At 37.4% G+C, this 21198-nt stretch overlaps 1 protein-coding gene across 5 annotated transcripts in view; it reads left to right on the top strand.

Moving 5' to 3' along the window:
- The first annotated feature begins 195 nt into the window (after positions 1 to 195).
- The window catches only part of septin6 (septin 6), a 22161-nt gene continuing 1158 nt past the window's right edge, over positions 196 to 21198 (top strand). The window contains exons 1-11 of one of the 5 annotated variants that reach the window (XR_010895285.1): positions 196 to 293; positions 1958 to 2072; positions 5523 to 5718; positions 7590 to 7776; positions 9901 to 10062; positions 11379 to 11475; positions 15024 to 15192; positions 15302 to 15434; positions 15695 to 15885; positions 16899 to 16955; positions 18603 to 19246. Coding sequence is in view for 4 of the 5 variants with exons in the window: in XM_067387349.1 (XP_067243450.1) it covers positions 249 to 293; positions 1958 to 2072; positions 5523 to 5718; positions 7590 to 7776; positions 9901 to 10062; positions 11379 to 11475; positions 15024 to 15192; positions 15302 to 15434; positions 15695 to 15885; positions 18603 to 18618 (1311 nt within the window). In the remaining variant the exon portion in view is untranslated. Of the gene's footprint in view, positions 294 to 1957; positions 2073 to 5522; positions 5719 to 7589; positions 7777 to 9900; positions 10063 to 11378; positions 11476 to 15023; positions 15193 to 15301; positions 15435 to 15694; positions 15886 to 16898; positions 16956 to 17351; positions 17401 to 18602; positions 19247 to 20946 lie in introns of those variants that run through there. The other 4 variants (XM_067387376.1, XM_067387366.1, XM_067387356.1 and 1 more) reach the window with 4 other exon arrangements.

Here is a 21198-nt window from a genome sequence, read left to right as displayed (position 1 = left end):
CTGTACCATTTAATAAAATGGGGGTCACGATGTTTTTAAAATCATGAGTTTTCTGAGTGCTGTAATAACCGAACTACGTGTATTTTGCATATGGACTAATTCTTAATTTATCACAATTAAAAATTGCGCTATAACCAAAATAACAGAAGGCGCCATGTCAGTAGTCATAAATGGTACAGTCCATCGTATCTGAGTTCGTCGCTGTAGCTTCACTCTGGGCGCTTGCTGCAGTTTCCTGTGAAGGGTTGATGCAGGAGAGAACCATGGCGGCCACTGAGATAGCGCGACAAGCGGTAAGAGCTCTGTTTTACTACAAAGATGTGTTTTCTGTTTACCTAACTAGGCTGGCGAATATGTACCAGTTATTTTGACAGGTGTAATACCGTATAACCAAATAGCTTTCGGTAATGTTATTCATTCGTGAACGTGATGGCCCATTATCGGCAATCAATTGTACTGTATTTAAAACAGCTGGCGTTATTTATGTAAGCGATTAGAATGTATAAACACGTCTTTTGCTGCATATTTTAAATTATACTTCTATCTTCATGAAGCTGTGTTTGGGGAAACGGCTTAATGTTGAGGGCCAACAATAACGGACGAACATCACGGTTTGAAGTGACCACGACTGATGAATTATCATAAACAACGATTTAAAAAAACCCGTCGCTTCCTCAAGCGTCATTTCGTTGTAAAATCCACTGTATTCGAGCGCGTCTGATACCGTTATGTTTAATTGCATTAGCATCCTTGTGCTCGCGGGGCGTTGTCTATTATGATGTATTTCGTACATTTATGTCAGAAACCCACACAAAACAACATCATTTTAATTTATAGCAGCTTATGTTTCGTGCATTCTCGTCTGTAATGTGAATACATACTTAACACGAGGCAGCAGGCTCTAGACTGAGCTTAAAAGCTGTTAGTTGTAACAAATGTAGTTTAAATCAGTCTTTACTATTCAAACCAGGGGTTTGAACCAGTATTTTCTGGTTACAGATCTGGCAGTGGGGTGTTTCAGTCATGATGACCCCCCTTTGGACTCCTTACAGTTGTCTGGTTTTGGAATGTGGCACATGTGGGTCAGATTGTGACTGTTTGTTCAGTCAATAAGATGCTCTCATTGTCTGGCTTCTCTTAGTTGCCTGTTTTGTATTTAATAAAATGTGCATTTTGTTACTAATGTTAATGATTCCATAGTAATCCTCATAACAGAACTGATCAGCTACTTTGATTGGTTCTCTTTGAAAATGATGTGCCTTTATTGCAATTTAACTTAAGTTCCGTTATCCAAATCATTTATTACATTAGATCTGTGCTGACTGAATGCTCACCCTTCCCTTTTTTTTGTTATTTTAGCAGAAATCAAATCACTTGGTAGGTTCGCTCTGCTCATCGCATAGGTCTCACATATGCAAACACCCACACACTAAAGGATATGCTGTAAAATGTGGGCAGACAGCCTTTCCTGCCAGAGTTTTTGCAGGCCAGGTGGCAGACCTGTGTGAACAATGGTAGAGGAAATGCTGAAGTATAATAAGGCCCAGATTTGACATTTATGTTACGTTATTTACAACCGTTTTGTTTCACAGATATCTGTATTACTTGACAATGGTAATGTTTGCCTGCGACTGCAAATGGTTTACGTGTCTGTTTGCCTGAATGTGGTTTCAACAGTTGAGATCAGACAGGAAAGAGGAAGTGCACAGACCTGAACCTTCAAGAGCTGCACTATAGTATTACAATTAATGTCAAAGATCTTACCTAGGTGCTGTGTTTGAAATGAGGTGCCTTTATGTACTAAATTGACAATGTTTCTTTTTTGCATTCTCATGAATCTGTGTTTACAATGACTTTCCATTGCTGACAGTGAGAGACTCTACAAAGGATTTTTTTTAGTGAAAGTCGTCTTGCTTGTTTAATTTACATGTTTTTATTTTATTTTATCTTGTTTTAGGGAGAGGGTGCACGTGCCGTCCCACTCTCTGGTCATGTTGGCTTCGACAGCATGCCGGACCAGCTGGTCAACAAGTCCGTCAACCATGGCTTCTGCTTCAATATCCTCTGTGTGGGTGAGTGTTTCATGTCGGAGCTCCTTTTTTCCTTGGGGCGAAACAAACCATTTGCTTCAGTGTATGTCACACCCCTTCACTGTGAACGCATACTGATTCTGTCCTGTGACCCACTTACTAAATACTGGTGCACTGATGGAGAGCAGTTGCAGGAACTCGAGATTTGATTTTATTCATATCCTGATTTCATGTGCTGATTGGAGATTTGCAATCTTCACTATCTATCCCTCTAAAAACGGTTTTAAAAAAATAGGGGAAATAATCTTTAAATTATGTTATGGCCAGTATTATATTTTACTGACCCCATCACTAAAACATGAAACAAACACACCTTCTAGGAGAAATAGACTAGCCTGTGCCATTTCAAATCCCAGTATGTTGTAATGATGAACATGTTGTTGTATAACAAGGTGCATGTGTGTTAGTTGGCAGAGAGGCTGTGCCAGCTGAATTCAGGTTGTGTTTTCAGTTCAAAGCTGTTTAACGTTGGGGTGTAAAATTGTGGTAAAATTTATGACAAAAATGGTGATATTCTCACAAAGCAACAATATTGAATTCTGGGTAATTAAAAGTAGGGAGAGGAAGTCAGACACATGCTTAAACACCACAAGGCACTGTGTAATGTCTTTGCAGTGTTCAGGTGAGTGGTGTCATCTGGGCTAAACACTAGGGTCATGTGTTTGATTCCTAGGGATGAAATAAGCAGACTGCAACAGACACGTTGTCGGGTTTGTCGGATCAATGTGTTACCCCTGTTGGAGTCTGATGGCGTCTGTCAGAGCTTGTTTTCGCCGATTGAACATGCTGAATCTGATTTACAATGTCGGAGCAGTGCTGTAATCTGGTGACTGTCGCTGTTGGTCTGCGTCTTTCAGACTCAGTGCTGTGTGAATTGGCCTTAAAATAGAGTGCACTGATTTGTGTACCTGCTAAGTACATAAAACGCAGATATGTAACTAGTATTTAAAATAAATGTACAATATTAAAAACCAACACTGTAGTGTATATTACATTTAAACGGTTGCTTTTTAGTGAATTTACATTTATTTACACTTACCAGCCAGTTTATTAGGTACAGATGGCCCATTTTTACCTTTAGAACTGTCTTAAAGGTGCTAAAGAGGATGTTTTGTTTTATACATTTTTGCAATATTACTTGAAACTGTCTTTACTAACTGATAAAAGACTATTTATTAGGTGCACTGAAAGGAATAATATTAATATACATCATCTGTGCATGAGGTAGGGCCTTAAAAACATCAGCCAATCGTTTACGCGATCATCTCGTAAACGATTGGCCCTCTGGCTTGTCAATCACTGCCATGATGTTGTGAGAGACGAGCGCGGCCGCTCCAGTAACTTTGCACACTCCACAGGCGCCGCATGCGATGTTTTTCTCCGGAGACAGGAGTAACAACTGCAGATTATGAGTTACCTGCGGTGAGTCCGACATAATGAATCCACTAACACGACACAGCGCATGCCGGTGGTAAACACTCGTGTTCCAATACTCGTGCACGAGTTTTGGGAGGCGTTCCCTCGAAAGGAGGGGGGTTGTTCTTACGAATGCGCTCATTTCAAAAACTCTGTAACAGTCTTTGGTTTCTCAGTCGACGAAAAGATCCTCTTTATCACCTTTAATTCTTTCTGGCATAGATTCAACAAGGTCCTAGAAAATGTTCCTCAGAGATTTTGGTCCATATTGACATGACGGCATCATGCAGTTGCTACAGATTTGTTGGCTGCTTGTCCATGATGCAAATCTCTCATTCCACCACATCCCAAAGCTGCTGATGGAGATCCGGTGACTGTGGAGGCCATTTGAGTATAGTGAACTCACTGTCATGTTCAAGAAACTAGTTTGAGATGATTTGTGACATGGTGCTTTATCCTGCTGGAAGAAGTCATCAGAAGATGGTTATACTGTGGTCATGAAAAGATGGACATGGTCAGAAACTATACTCCAGTAGGCTGTGGTTAAAACGATGCACATGAAGATGCTCTTCTGCATACCTTGGTTGTAACAAGTGGTTATTTGAGTTATTGTTGCCTTTCTATCTGCTCAGGCTAGTCTGGCTATTCTTCTCTGGCAGCAACAAGGCATTTTTGCCCACAGAACTGCCGCTCACTGGATATCTTCTCTTTTCCGGACCATTCTCGATAAATCCCAGTAGATCAGCCATTTCTGAAATACTTAGACCAGCCCATCTGACTGCAACAACTCAAAAAACGATACCATTTAAGAGATAAAAAAAAAAAGCTGGGTGAGAAAGAACCTGCATGGTTATTTATTTGCTTCACATTGAGTTCTTAATCATCCTGTCTTAGTTTATTTTGTGGTGATTACTGCCTGGTTATGCATTTTCACTTACATAGCATGAAAACAAAACAAAATGTGTTGCAGGGTTTGGTCAATATTTAAAAAATAATATTGAAATGTTCCTGTAAAATCAACAATATGTTGTGAGGAAATGTTTACAGCAAACTGTGAAGAAGGCAAGTAACCCAAGTGAAGGTCTAGCTAAATCCTAGTGCTTATGTTGCTATGAAGTCTTCATGCTTTTGTTATTCAATTCGCCTTTTGAAATATTTATACGAATGCATGGTTTCTTTGTTAGCATGCTCTAAAGTTCAGGGCATGTGCCAGCCAGGGCTTTTATCCCATTTCTGCTAGAGCTCTAAGGATGTGACCACAGAAGTCTCTAGAAACAAGTGTAAAGAGAATTTGGCAAATGGTACAGGACTGTTGTTAAGCCTTTCCTCTATTCATTCCTGCTCATTCATTTTAAGGTTCAGCTTCAATGCTTCAGGTTTAGTGAATGCTGAGTGCCTTGGCATGCTGTAAATGTTATATGAATCACAAGCATCTCCTTTCTTCTTCAGATAACCATCAGCTTTGATTGAGTTATGTGGGAGATATGATCACTGTGTGATGCATGTGTTGCCTTTAATTCAGTCATAGGAATCCCATACCTTGTGATAGCCACTGCTCACTAGCATTTGATCTGAGTGGGAAATAAATCACTGCTTTATTTTTAGGCATCAGGCAAGGTTTTGGCTCATGCCTTTAGTGAAAGCTTTATAGGGGCTCTTGGGAATGGGATCTGCAGGCTGAGTTTATGAAGAAATGGCAAATGTGAGCCATCCATATAATTAACATTCTGGTGGTGTTGCATGATGTCCATTTGTACTGTGCTTGTGGTTGTCAGGAGAGCAAGAATAGCCAGGATTGCTGCATGGCTTTTAGACTTTTACACACAGATTATGTGTGATTCTGTATTAAAGCTTATGTGTGTAATTTTGATGTATAAAAAAAAAAAAAAAAAAAAAAAAATCATTTCCTGTAACTATTACATGGCAAACCAAGTTTAATTTTTTTGAGGAATATGTATGTTATCATTTTATCTTAAATCAAGGGCATGGTAGCTTATTGTTGTTTGTTTGTTACAGGGGAGACGGGTTTGGGAAAGTCCACCCTCATGGACACCCTGTTCAACACCAAATTTGAGGGTGAACCTACACAGCACAATCAGCCTGGAGTGCAGCTCAAGTCCAACACTTACGAGCTTCAGGAAAGCAACGTTCGCCTCAAGCTCACTGTGGTCAACACTGTAGGTTTTGGAGATCAGATCAACAAAGAGGATAGGTGAGATCTGCTTGTGATCAAATGTGTGTGAAATGATGCTTTAGTTGTTTAACCAGAAACAAAATCAGGTCTATGGGCTTGTTTACACCTGATTTTTACTGATCAAATAGCTTTCTGATTTGTTAAAATTGTTCCATGTTTGGTCACATAAATGTCTCCACAAAACAAATATAAATCAGATCTTCAATTCCCGTGCCAAATTTAACAAAGTTCATGTCAACGAAAGCAACAAAGATCCCAATAAGAGAGAAGCATCAGCACTGGTAAGATAATTTAGTCTCACTAGGATAGCTATCAGATCAGAGAAAACGCAGAAAGTGACCAGGTGTAAACGGGCCGTTTTTATGATCCCGAAAGTTAAGAACATGTTTATGCATATTTTTGGACTAGTGTTTTCCAAGCTGTCTGATTAATGAAATTAGCCTGGTGTGTTTCATAATAGATGAACCTTAAAGGGATATTTCACCCAAAAATGAAAAATCTGTCATTTATTACTCATCCTCATGTAGTTCCACATTAGTAAGACCTTTGTTCATCTTCGGAACACAAATTTAGATATTTTTGATGAATTCTGAGGATTTCTGAAGCACAAAAAGGCAGCAACGTCATTGCACTTCTTGCAGTTCCAGAAAGGTAATAAAGACATCGTAAAATAGTCCATGTGACGACAGTGGTTTTTTGTGGTGCTCGCATGTACAGCATCAGTCAATTCTGAGCCGGCGTTCAGACGTAAACGCCGAAGCGCTGAACTACGTTCACTACATCAACTGCGTAGGAGACTGACGGGAGAGAAGAAATTGTTGAATAAAGTTATTTTTGTTTAGTTTTTGCTCACAAAAAGTATTTTCATCCAAATGCTGTTTGGGAATGCAGTAGTGTAAGACTGTTCTGGGAGGTAATTAATTTTACCAAATCACTTTGACGACAGTCATTTCAGAATGACCAAAACAGCATTTCAGATGCTGTGCAACGGGATTGGTCCACTGGTTAGTCCAGTTATGATGTCCAAAAAAACGTATCCTCCTCAATTAAGTGCATAAGTTGTTTTTATGTGCACTTTTAGAATTTATGCGCATCTTGGCATTTCCATCCAGCGTTTTTAATGCGATATCCCAAAATGCGCATAAAAATAGGTGTATGAAAACATGGCTATTGTGCTAGATTACAATAAAAAAACAAAACAAGTAAAACAATAAATGATTAAACAAATTTTTTTTTCCTGCCCCTGTTTTCTTTTGGAGTTTAGCCTTTGATGTGTAAAAAAAAAAAAAAAAAAAAAAAAAAAAATGATAATAATAATAATAATAATAAGGGAGTTCTGAAATATAACCCCATTTTCTGGTTTATGATGCCAGAAAAGATGCCACATTTCTGAAGAATGTGCCAGTTATGGAAGATGCATGTTATGAAGCTCAATGGTTGTGACAAGCTTTATTTTGCCTGAAGATGTGCTTTCATGGGTCTTAAGCTATTCACAAGGCCAGATGTCTGCATAGGCATTCTAGGCACGTGCCTATTCTAACACATACAGGGGGGCTCAATTACAATGAGAAATAATATATTATTAGTATTAATATTAGTATTAGTATTATTTCACTCATGCTAAAATTCAGTAAGACAAAATACAAAAAAATTATTTAGCCTGTGTCACAATATTAGGTAAATCCAGCCCTAGCTATCCAACTATTAATAGATGCCTCAACCAGTACCTTTTCCCCTCAAAGCTTTATTTTACAGTTCTGTAATAAGCCTGAAGCTTATACTACATTAGCAATCATCTTTATTTAAGGGTTAGTGTTAACTTTTGTGTTTTTGTTCTGGCAGTAAGTTTCTTTTAAATATTTCCACCTCTTTCATTATTCAACTTGCAGTTACAAGTCTATTGTGGAGTTCATCGATACTCAGTTTGAAGCGTACCTTCAGGAGGAACTGAAGATTAAACGCACCCTACACAGTTATCATGATACACGGATCCATGCCTGTCTGTATTTCATCGCTCCCACTGGACACTCGCTAAAGTCCCTTGACCTGGTTACTATGAAGAAGCTAGACAGTAAGGTTGGTGATGCATTTTATTTTTAACAAATGTTTGATCACGCTCTGCGCTGACCAGTATGATTATAGGGCCAATGGTAGAAAAATCTCAGCTGGTACAGTGTTTAATACTGTGGGCTATCAAAAAATACATTACTACATGATTATGTATTTACAAAACATTCTAAAAAAAAAAAAAACCTAAGTATTATATATTTTAACTAATAATCGTAATAATGTTTACAAAATTAAGGAGCTTTCAGCGTCTGCTATATGTGGCTTAGCATTATTTACTGTTTCACTGTGCAGAGCAGTTGTTTTAAGATGTGGGTTATTAAGCATTGAGCTGATGGCTATGCAATGTTTAATGCCATTGGAGCTGTGTAGATGGAGTCAGTGAAGGTCAGCTCCTGTAATACCGCATTCTCTTTCATCTCTCTGTGCTGCACAGACTCCCTGAACAAAGATGGCCTATTAGATCTAAAGCTGAAACTAACAGTAGTACTGCATGCTTGAGAAGAGATTCCTGTGTACTCACATTGTGACTAAACCTTTTATTTGAAGTGTCTGTGTTAACTTCTCAATTTCATCAGTACTGTAGTAAATTACAGGAAGGAAACTAAGCGTAAAGCTAGTGTCCAGGCTACTGAGAATAGTGCTTAAATGGTGGTGTGGGTGGCAGGAGTGTCAAAATTGAGTGCGTTGGATCAGAGCACTCCATATGTGTGTGTCTGAGAGAGAGAGCGAGTCATGAGTGAAGAGGGGTGTTTGATTATCCTCCCCCTACCCCACTAGCATGGTTTCCATTTATCCTGCGAAGTGAGTTTTTAACCCTCATGAGACCTGAGATTAAAGGAATAATTCATCCAAAAATAAAAACTATTTACTCACCCATATGCTGTTCCCAATCTGTATGTCTTTCTTTTGTGGAACACAAGATAAATGCTTGAAGAATGTCCAGACCATTCTTTTCTATATAATGAAAGTGAATGGGGACTGGGGCTCTCAAGCTACAAAGATGCAAATGTTCATTTTTTGGTGAACTATCGCTTTAAATAAATACCGTCTCTGAATTGGTTTCAAAGTGAATGGCAATTAGCTGCATATGCTGAATTCTCTTCCAGTTTGAGGTAGGTAAGTTATAGATAACTTACGATACGATCTGTTGAAGCAACGTGTAAAACAACAAACTCCTTTTTTTTTTTTTTCTTTCAAGAGAGACACTTTCCACATCCCTCTGTTACTGGTGCCAACGCATGCTTTCTCATTTAAATCACATGTCGGTGCTCGACAATAAGATGTCACTGTCCCAATCGGGGCAGTGCTGCATCGTCACGAAACTTCATCAGTTGCGTGTGTTTTAAGCCTTGCCACTTTTAGCATTCAAGCTCAAAAAGACGCTAAAGAGAAATTATTTTGGTACTTAAGTGCTGTGTGAATTTTTTTGTGCACACACATCTGTAGCACATAATGAGCGATTGATTTTTTTTAACTTTTTTTTTTTGCTTGAATGGACATACAGACAAAATTATGAATCGAATTGTAATCGTATCACAGAATGTTTTGAGGTATATTGAGATCAGATCGTTTTGTGATGAACTGTCCTATTTACAGCCCTAATTTGAGTGCACATTCAGATGTGAGCAGGCCGAGGTTATGTAAGCTTTCACAGGGTTCTATAGAGTTCATTTTAATTGCATTAGCTTGTCCTTATTAAAAATGTAAAAAGAGGATATCTCTTTGTCACTTCATGTGTCTTCAGCAGCATCTGCATATAGAATATAGTAAATTCAGTCTTTTTCTGTTATGTCTGTTATTTATTCAATTTCCTCAGGCATAAAAGACATGATGAGAGAATCTCAGTGTCTATATTTATCTGGACTCAGCCAGATGTTCTGAGGTTGCTTTGAGTTGCTTGCATCCAGATTTAGTAATTTAATGCCTGAGTGGTTGAAAGTTAGCTTTCTGAAAGGGAAATATTTACTCAATCATAGCCATATGAGGTTTTATATTGCACAGAAATCTTAGGACCACCGCTGTGTCTGGTTGTCGCCGTCATCTTAATTCATGTTGATATAAATTGTATTAATTTCTGATTACTGTGTATTCCTAAATGCTTACACGTAATCTTTTGCATCTTATGTACAGGTGAATATCATCCCTATCATTGCCAAATCAGATGCGATCTCAAAGAGTGAGCTGGCAAAGTTCAAAATCAAGATCACGAGCGAGTTGGTGAGCAATGGTGTCCAGATCTACCAGTTTCCCACCGACGATGAGACTGTGGCAGAGATCAACTCAACCATGAATGTAAGAAGCTTAATGCTGAACATCATTCATTTGTATTCATTCCTGTTGTTACATAGACTAAACAAGACGTGCTTTTAAAGCGTATGGTGTAATACATTAATATTACTTATTTAAAAAATGTTTAAAAAAAGACAGACCCATAACTTTAAAGTATAACACTTTGTTGTGCAACTCATTCTATGCTGTATGTGTTTCGGATATAGTGGTTGAGAAAACTTCGCTGCTATGTTTCTGTGTCTAAAATCTAGTTACTATGTGCTATATATGTAAATATAAGAGAACAAAATATACTAATCTACAGTATGTTGGTATCATGAAATTAGATTAACAAAATTAAGAATGTGTTCCTCTTCCACTTGAAATTCTTTTATATGGAGTCAGTCACACATGTCCTGTTGCTTGGAGACAACACAGCCATATTTTATACTTAAACTGCTGAACTGTGATGTGAAATGCAAACTGGACAAGCACTTAAGTGAGAGAGAGTCCATATGGTGTCCAGCTTTCTTGCCTGTGTTTGCTCTCAGGAAATGACACCACAAAAGGAGAGGCATTCTTTAACAATATACTCTCCCAACAACATGGAGCATAGAACAGGCTGCATGACATCCAAAGAATGAATGTCACTTTCACCACACAGCCTGTTACTGTGGGGGTCTTCCAGTACTGGTTAACCACTGAAAACAAAGATGGATAACCTGAGGAGAAATCCCACTTGTGTTAAGTGGGATGTGCCCTCATATCTTTCTTAGTGGTTTTAAAGGCTGTTCTTGTCTTGTAAATATCAACTTAACAAGGTTTATTTAATCAAAAGTACAGTAAAAACACTATATTATTACATTTTAAAATGTTTTATATTAAAAAATTTATTTTTTTTGAGAAAGATGTTACTCCAATATTTGGTGTCACATGATCCTTCAAAAATCATTTATAATATTATGATTTAATGCTCAAACATTTCTGATTATTATCAATAATGTTGTGTAAAAACAATTGTCCTTTTTCAGGATTCTTTGAATAGAAAGTTCAAAACAACGGCATTTAATTTTAATTTTGTAGCATTGTCTTTACTGTCACTTTTGATCAATTTAATTAATCCTTGCTGAATAAAAGTATTTTCTTTTTAAACAATTGTATTGACCCCAAACTTTTGAATGGTAGTGTTTGTATGGGAATTGTTTATGAGCTTACATGCACTAATATGGATTTCAGTGCTGTGTCATCTTGTTTGTTACTGTAAGAACCTGAAATGGACTGCAGTATTTCTGCTAAATAATTTGTTTGTGGGAATTTTTTTTTTTTTTTGTGCTCTACAGGGTCATTTGCCTTTTGCAGTGGTGGGAAGCACTGAGGAAGTGAAGATTGGGAACAAGATGGTGCGAGCACGCCAGTACCCCTGGGGAACGGTTCAGGGTAAGTTTTGGTCACGTCTTCTAGAGGAAATGACACTCAGCTCTTCCCCCTGTTTGGCCATGGCCTCTTTGTTCAGGACATCCAAACCCATCCCGTCCTTCCCTTTCTGTAGCGTGGTGTCTGGACACTCCCTCTCAACACACCATCCTCTTTCTTGCATATTTTTCACAGAAGGGCAGAATATTAGGACTGTCAAAAAGAACTGAGCTGTAATTTCCATGTGACAAGCCACTATGGAGCCACAGGAAATTACATTAATACAGTGCTTATTTGTTGATGGCACCAAAATAACACACACAATCCCAAATCATCCTAAACAGTGTCCTGAAAGGCAGCAGGGAAGAAATGTTCATTTCAAGAGTCCTTTCAAAAAATAGTTCACTGATTAAACATCTGCTAAACACTACAATTGAAAAGTTTGGAGTCAGCAATTTTATCTGCATTTATTTGATCAGAAATACAGTAAAAATGGTAACATTGTGAAATATTACAATTTAAAAATAACTTATTGAATATATTTTAAAATGTAATTTATTCCTGTGATGGCAAAGTTAAATTTTCAGCATCATTACTCCATTCTTCACATGATCCTTCAGAAATCATTCTGATACGCTGATATGCTGCTCAAGAAACATTGATACATATTGATATGACCTTTTGCCTTGTATGAAAATAATGTTCATTAGTCATGTCCAATAAGCTGTCCAGCTCACTTCATTCACAATTTGTCTTGTCAGTCTTTATTAATGTGTGTTGTATGCTTGCAGTGATTTTATGCGTAACATTAGAGAAGCAGTGCTGTGAATGTCCTCAGGCTGTCTGTGACAACACTCTGAATATTTCACTCTCTTTCTCTCTGTCGGCACATGAGGCTGCGGGGCAGCACACGTGGTCTTACTTAATTTAGCTTGCTGCAAGGCTGACCTCGCTGAGGAAGAATATGGATGGATATATGTGATGTGTGTGTGTTTTCATGCACCGCTGCTGATGCGTGTCATACGTTTACTCAGTAGTTTTCGGCACATAGTTTTACTTGAGTCAGTTAAAAGAAAAATTACTTCTATTACTTTCTAACCATGTAGAAATGGATGCATTTCTATGAAAAATATATCAGCTAGTGAGCAGGTAAAAAACAATTGTGTGGACTTGAAAGAAGTTGAAAGAAGGGCCCAAGCCATAACTAGAGACTAGAATATCAAAGAGACTTGGGGATGAGCTCTTTTATGTTAAAACTTTTTATTAGAGCAAATGTTATTACAAGAAAATAGATTACAAATGTAACATTTTTTCCATTTTGAGACTTAACCTAACCATAATACATAACCGTAAAAAAAGAAAAAAAAGGATGAGCTCTTTTAACTAGCCAGTAAGCATCAACATAGAAGCTACTCAGAACATCTTAGCAACCGTATAACAGCCTGGCAACCACCCAGAACACTCCTGTCACGTAGTTTTGCACAGACAAGCACCACTTATAGATTCTTGTACATTTGCTGAAGAAATTGTTTGTTTATACAGTTACAATAACGACTGCAGAGAATGTTGTAGTGTCAATAATACTAGATCACAGCTGGTTAGAGTTCTACAAACTGACTGACAAAAGAAGTCATGTCTGTTCTTCTGAAAGGCTTCCTTGTATCAGTGATATAAAAAGAATGAATGCTATCAAAAGTTACATTCGTGTATTTCAGGAAATTGAATTTTAAAGTCCCACTGTAGTCAGAAATCTTATCCCTTAAAACTCATCTTTAATCATCAAAATGACATATTAAAAAAAAAAAATCCTGTGGGAAGGGGGAAAAAAATCTTCATGCCTTAAAATAGCTTGAATGTAACTACACCCTTGCTTAATTTAGTATGAGGATCCATGACTATGATAATTAGCTCCACCTCCATTCACTCGATCCACTCGGTCAACTTACTAAGGTAAACGCTGCACAGTGGTATCACTTTTTACAATGTCGGACAAATTACGGTAATTAATACGATTAGCGTTTTGCTTGACTACGTTATCAAACATCTAATAATGTTGCTAATGTTACACAAACCATGTTCCTGTTTCTCGATTCAGACAGCTGTCTTCTAAAAATCAGTAATGCTTTGAACAACTTAGTATGTCAGTGGAGAAAGGTATATGGTTCATTTTAACATCGTAATATACATCATACAGCCACTATATTGCTAAATCTACCCGATTTTTCATATCAACAGAAAAATATACTGAGATAACCTGGCTTCTCAAGACTCCCTTACTTCAGAGCGGTCATGGTTAATGATATGCTAAAGCATGTTGACATAATTGGTTACAAGGTAGTTTGTGACGTCACAAACACCAGTGATTTCAAACCGTGTTTTTGAAACTTTAGATCACTGCAGTTTTAGAAGCCGTTTACACAACACCGTTTTACAACCAAAATCGGAAAACTCATTATGCGTTTTGGCCATTCATTTACATGACTAAGGCGTTTTGGTGGCCTGAAAATGAAAACTTTTGAAAACTGTCTCCGTGTAAACAACAAAAACGCAAATCTGTGAAAACAATTACGTCATGCACATGCGCATTACATGTTCAGTCTGTAGCGTTTTATCGCCGTCTAATGTCCTGCCAGCAGAATACAGCGTTTTTAGTCATTTTCACATATTCATATGAATCGGGATCGTTTTGACAATGGTGAAAGTGTCTCAAAGGAAAAACTTCTTCGTTTTAACCATAGCGTTGACATGTAAACGTAACCTTGAATTTTCACATGGTTTGTCTAAAAGCATATTAAAAACACCACATAGATATATATACAACATTAAAAACTTGATTTTCACCACAGGGGGACTTTAAGATCTGTAACTGGTCCCTATTTCTTATCTTTTTTTTTTTTTTTACAGTCTTGCAATGTGATTTAAAGCTGCAGTCCGCAACTTTTTTTTTTGTGTTCAAAATTTACAAAAGTTTTATATAATGAGAATGTACAACATGAATACATTTTCCAAACCGTGTTTTTGTCTTACCTTGAATCATTATGGTACACTTATAATAAGTGTTTATATTCTGACTATTTCAGAGCGGACTGGTAGGACCTGCTGCAGAGTATCACAGTAACTGCGTGACTCGCCATAGACATACATGGAGAAAAGTAGCTCCGGCTACAATGTTTGTCCGCAAGATGCTTGCAGTTCTGTTTATTAACCGCTAGAGGGCCAAAAATCAAGGACTGCAGCTTTAAATATATTTGATCTAATACAAAAAAAAAACAGCCTTAAGGTCATAACCCTCTGTGTATACCTAAAATATATATATATTTTTTTTAAGTGCTTAAAGTAGTTTTAGGTGTTCCACTGTTACTTGGTACAGTATGCCATGTCAACTACCCATCTGTAACTTTTCCATCAACCACCCACATCTTTAACTTTTATACTAACTCCACCCTTGAAGGGAATGTACAATTAATGTGTGGCCTGCAGAAGAGGAAGTTATTCCCTTCTCTTTTCATGTCCCAATAAGACTGTGGCTTAGTGCTCATTTTCATTTGAATATCATGTTTTGTATTTTCCAGTGGAGAATGAGAATCACTGTGATTTTGTGAAGCTGCGAGAGATGTTGATCAGGGTCAACATGGAGGACCTGCGAGAGCAGACTCACACTCGCCACTATGAGCTATATCGCCGCTGCAAGCTGGAGGAGATGGGATTCAAAGACACCGACCCTGACAGCAAACCCTTCAGGTGAAGAGGATCTGGAAAAAGTTCTCAACCTATGACATAATGTATAGTCTGCATTTATAAGTATAAATTAATGGTTAAATATCTTTTGCATCTGGTTTGTTGTGTTCAGCCTCCAGGAAACATACGAGGCCAAGAGGAATGAGTTCATGGGTGAGCTGCAGAAGAAAGAGGAAGAGATGAGGCAGATGTTTGTCCAGAGAGTCAAAGAGAAGGAGGCAGAGCTGAAAGAGGCGGAAAAGGAGGTTGGTTGGTTTGTTTGTTTGTTGTTATAGTCTGTAATTTTGTAGCAATTTTGATTCAAAGGTCTCCAAAGTGTTACCGAAAGCTAACGCTACATGGTATGTAGCTGGATAGCTAGGACGATTTATACTATCAAGTACAACTAAACAGTATTGAGGGGAAAAAAAACGTTTACCCCTTGAAATTTGACTATTTACAGTAGATGCAAAGTTTTTTGTTCAGTAACAGCTCACATACTGACTCTTCGGTGTTCACATCACAGCTTCATGAAAAGTTTGACCGCCTCAAGAAGCTTCACCAGGATGAGAAGAAGAAACTAGAGGACAAGAAGAAGTCTCTTGATGATGAGCTGAACAGCTTCAAGCAGAAGAAGACAGCCGCTGAGCTGCTGCAGTCACAGGCCCAGCAGGCAGGGAGCTCCGCCACACTCAAGAAGGATAAAGAGAGGAAAAAGTAAGTATTGACCTCCAACGTGGTTGCTAACCCTCACAACCTTCTCCCCCCCGAGACCCCAGACGATCACGATGCAGGAGAACATGTGTGCAAGTGTGCGTGCATTTCACTGACAGCTGACGTAAGATCATTGAATTTAGATCAATACCAGAACTATGGAATTCAGATGTGGATGAGTGTGTCTGCAGTGCACTGATATGAAAATGAAAGGTCTAGTTTTAGCATATACACTACTGTTCAAAAGTTGTTGTTCTTTTAAAAGAAATTAATACTTTTATTTAGCAAGGATGCATTTAACTGATCAAAAATGACAGTAAAGACATTTAAAACGTTATAGTAGATTTCTGTTTGAAATAAATGCTGTTCTTTTGAACTTTCTATTCATCAAAAAAATCTGAAAAAATGTATCTCGGTTTCTACTAAAATATTAAGTAGCACAGTAAATCTGCATATTAGAATGATTCCAGAAGGATCATGTGACACTGAAGACTGGAATAATGATGCTGAAAATTCAGCTTTGCCATCACAGGAATAAATTGCAATTTAAAAATAGTCAAATAGAAAAGTTATTTTAAATTGTAATAATATATCAGAATATTACTGTTTTTACTGTATTTTTTGATCAAATAAATGCAGCCTATGTGGTCATTAGAGACTTGTATAAAAAAATCTTACCAACCCCAAACTTTTGAACAGTAGTGAAGCTACTCGTGTTATTGTACATTTGTAGTATTGTTCAGATACATTTCCATTATGGAAAGTCTGATGTGTGGTATAAGTCTTGTATGAATAGACAATTTTATATAGTTATAATTAAATATGCTATATAATTATATGTAATTATAACTGTAATTTTCGTGGTTTGTAAAATGATTACATTTATTAACATTTATTAACAGGACAATATTTCATTCACCTTTAATTAAAGGGTCATGCTCATTCTATCTGAAAGGGGTACTAGAGCTCAAATAAATTGCTTAATGCTGCTAATCAATCATGATTGTGTATTCAAGCTGATTTGCTGCATTCACCTGAGTGTTATATGGGAAGAAGACACTTGCACTGACAAGGTTTACTTTTTTCCCCCAAATCAATCTGTCCTGTTTCATTAACTGTTTTCCTCTTAAGCTTCTTGTATGTCCTCACGAGGCAGCAGCCCACTGCTTTAAAACCATTCAAGTTACTTGTCACAGCAATGAGATACTGAGGAAGTATTTTTGCAATACATAAAGTGCAAGAACAGGCCCCTTTGTCCAAATCCAACAGTTTCTTATCACTTTCTTTTCCATTATCTAGTGAGTGATATTCATTCCTGCATATAATGATATATAGTGAAAGAAAATGTTAGTTTTCCTCAGTGCTCATGCAGGGCAGGGCATGTACAATATTCATTGTGATGTTGCTTGTAAGGTGTCTTGTCTAGTTTGTACACGTGTCATGTACGTCTCATCCATGCTGTTTTCCAGTTAACTCCTCCTCACCTGCTCCCAGTCCTGCATGAGTCACCTTATGCTGGTAAGGCTTTCAAAGTATCTCTTAAGGCACAAACCCTCATTCGTACGAGGGGACTAAATTACAAAAACATATGTAATGATGATGGTCAGATACACTGATCCTATAATTGTGGTGTTAAAGCACTGCAGTGGTAATTACAGCATTTCCTATTCATGCTTAAAAGTCCTAAACACTGGCAATATGAAGAATGTCTGTGGTAGCAGTAGGGGATATTATGTCACCAGTGCCAGGCGAGAGTTTATTGCTCTCCCTATGTGATGTGCAGCCATCTGCCATCTGAATCCATAACAATCTGCTGTTGTTTGCACTCCACTGCTCTTCCACGAGCTCACACAAAAGAGTCTTTAATGGCTCCTACAGCTGGGTCACACAAGTCCTCCACTTGGCCTAAAATAATGCTGTTGTTGAGTGATTTATCCCTTATGGAAGATTAATTCTGACTTTTTTTTTCGCAATTGCGTGATATAAACTCAAAAGTCAGACTTGTGATTTTAAAAACTCGCAATTATGAGGGAAATAAAAACAGAATTGCAAGTTTACAGTATATAGACGCAATTCTGACTTTATAACCCGCAATTGTGAGTTTATATCTTGCAATTCTGAGAAATAAAGTTGTGAGTTATAAAGTCAAAATTGCATGATATAAACTTGCAATTGCGTCTTATAAAGTTAGAATTACGAGATATAAACTTGCAATTCTGACTTTTTTCTCAGAGTTTTGAGTTTATATCACGCAATTTTGACTTTATAACTTGCAATTGTGAGTTTATATCTCGCAATGCGCAAATCAGAATTGCGAGATGCAAACTCGCAATTGTGAGGGAAAAAAAGTCAGAATTTTGAGTCGCAATTTTTTTTTTCGTTTTTTTTTTTTATTTATTTAGTGGCGGAAACAAGCTTTCATAATCCCTTACCACAGACCTATTAGTAATATTTAAATAACACAATTGTTAAAGCTGATATATCCGGTTATATGTAAATAACACAGCAGAAGAGACTATGTAGTCAATTTTATCCAGCACAAAGAGAGAACAATTCTAAGCCTTACCACATACACCCCCTGCAAATGCTTTCAAGTGTTTTAACAGATGCACGACTAACATTTTGGATCTTTTTTTTTTTCTTCTTTTTTTTTTAATTGTGTGAATACAACAGTATGTAACCTGTAGGGAACAATAATCTTCCTTCTCTCTCATTTCCAGTTCAGGATTCCTGTAGAAAGTGCTCGCCCTGCCCGCTGTGAATGAGCTCTCTCCCCTCAGTGTTCCTGAGCCATGCTGTTCCCGTTCCCTCCCCCCTCTCTCCAGCCCCCCCCACCCCCCAGTTTCATGCATAACACAGCTGAGGAGGGATAATAACTGTGAATGGAATCCTTCTTTAGAATCTTTAACCTTTTTTCAAATTTTTAAAATTCCATTTTTTTTCTTCTTCTTTGTTTTACTTGCTGTGTTATGATGTCATAATGATATTGCTTTGTTCTGCATGACTAGTGTATGAATCAACTTTAACAAGAGTGGCTACTCTTGCAGTAGTAAGTACAGGGGTTAAAATGAGACAAATTTAATTTTACTGGTAGTATCATAATTTTCCATTGGTACTATAATGCGAAGATATATGAGCTGCTCTCAGTTCAATCATTGGGTTTTAAAGGATTTTTACAGTTTTCTAATGGTTAGAATTTGGAACATGAATAGTAATGTAGTAGTAAAGTGGTGTTTTGTCTCATTTTAGCTCATGCATGTTATGCAGATGCTGTCTGGTCATCTGCAGCCATACCTCAATGTTGTTGTTGTTTTTTTTTTTATATAAACCTGTCATTGCTATGCTTGTATTAGTTTAGAAAAACTTCATATTGGCACATTTCATCCAAATGTAAGCACCTTTTATAGTTCTTTATTTTTGTGATATTTTATTTTTCACAAAATAAAAATAAAAAAAATCATTAAATATCAATTGCAAGGGGACCAGTATTTGTATACGTAATAAAGGGCATTCTTTCATAAAGCTTAAAACTGTGGAAAATCATTGTGTATGAATTTCAAACAGTTAATTTTGCATTATTCACACAACTGTGACTTGCTCTTTATGTACTGAGAGGGACATGGCCAGTGTTTGATTTACTTATGTATTGGAAAATCTTGATTCCTCAATTTATCAACCTTAGTCAGGGTGGGGCCATATTTCATTTTTGACAGGAATGAAAATGAAGCTGTGAGGAATAGATGAGACAATCCAATTGTTCAGCTGAAAAAACATCTTTCTGAAGAAAATAAATAAAAAATTAGTAGACAGCAGTACATTTTTACAGTACTTGCCATTGTAAAAGACTGCACCGTCTATGCCTCACAGCCTCGTTTTCATCTGTTTTACATTCAATATGGCACTAGAGAAGAGCTGGACTGTCACCTTTGAAGAAATTCACTATATTGTTATGCTTAACTAGGCAAATATAATAAGACTCGCTTAATCCTACCTCTGAATGTACTCTATCTAAAGGTTTGTGGTCTGTATTCCCAAATGAAGAGCTGCTTGACCACTGCCACAAGTCAAATTTAACAACGTTATTATACAATGCTTATATGACCAAAAAAATAGAGAAATTTAGTGTAGGCGACCATTTTGTTTTTTTATCCATTTTTATATCTGTCACTGCAGAAAATGGTTTTATTTTCAGTCTCTTAAACAAGTTGTAAATTATATTTTACAAGGCTACAATTAAAGATAGCAGACTGTTCAGCAAAATCAGTGATTTTATTGGTTCTGTGCTGGATGACATTGTTTTGGATGGTATCTGGATGCTGGTCTTTCAACAGGTGGTATTGTTGTGATTGGTATTTAGCACTTTATTAACTCTTGCTCCCTCCAGTCTCCCTGCTCACTGCCGTGTGTGTATTTTACTTTCCTTTGCAGTAATCCCTGGCTCTGCACTGAGTAGTATGGCTTTGATAAGGGACCAGGCCCAGACTCTTTGGTTAAGCGGTACCTCGAGGCAGTGTGGACCCGGCCCTCTGTGTTTCTTATAGATCACCTCTTGTTTTTTCATTGTGGGCTTTTTCTGCAGCTTTTACTAACATTATATTTATTGTGTTACCAAAACCTTTGCTGAATGCTGTGCTTATTTGCAGTGTATGCTTTGTGTTACTAATATGCTGAAGATTTTTGCCTCTTCAGAGATGTGGGGAGGGAAAATGCAATCATTATAATCACTGTCCCCGTCGAGCTGTTTTATTTAAAAACGTTTTAGAATAGGTTACTCTTGACTGTAAAGAATGCAAGCTGAAAGCAATGTTGCATTGAACGAATCCATGCATGTTATAAAAGCAAATTGTGTAGAGGATGCGAAATGCATTTGAAGCAGGGCAGAAGGACGGTGTGTTCCTATCCGCCCACATTCAGAATGCTTCATGCTTTTGGCTGGAAAAAGAAAAATCTGAGTGCCCATTTCCAATTGACTGATGTAAACTTTTCTTCCCACTGGCACTGATGAGTTCAATGCCCTCTTGATACTTTCTCTAATCTGCGTTTGTGTCTCCTGTTTTCCTCTAGCTTCTTTTAACTCTGTCTTGGCCACCCGTTGGAAGAGGGGATTGCAGCTTCCACGAGAACTAAGCGTCCACTATTCTTCCTGTCTTTTTCACCCCGTCAGCCTTGTTTGAATGTTTTATTTAATTGTTTTTTTCTTTAATTTTTAAACTTTCATGCTGTGTGCCCTGTTGAACATGGCCTTATGTGGGCTTAACATGGTATTTTTCAACAAATATTAGCTCTGTTTCCTAATTAGGGCATGCTAAGCAGTCC

This window comes from Chanodichthys erythropterus, chromosome 1 (assembly GCF_024489055.1).
Source record: "Chanodichthys erythropterus isolate Z2021 chromosome 1, ASM2448905v1, whole genome shotgun sequence".
Taxonomy (NCBI): domain Eukaryota; kingdom Metazoa; phylum Chordata; class Actinopteri; order Cypriniformes; family Xenocyprididae; genus Chanodichthys; species Chanodichthys erythropterus.
Note: the sequence above shows the minus strand (reverse complement) of the source record. Positions and strands in the feature narration are given on the sequence as shown.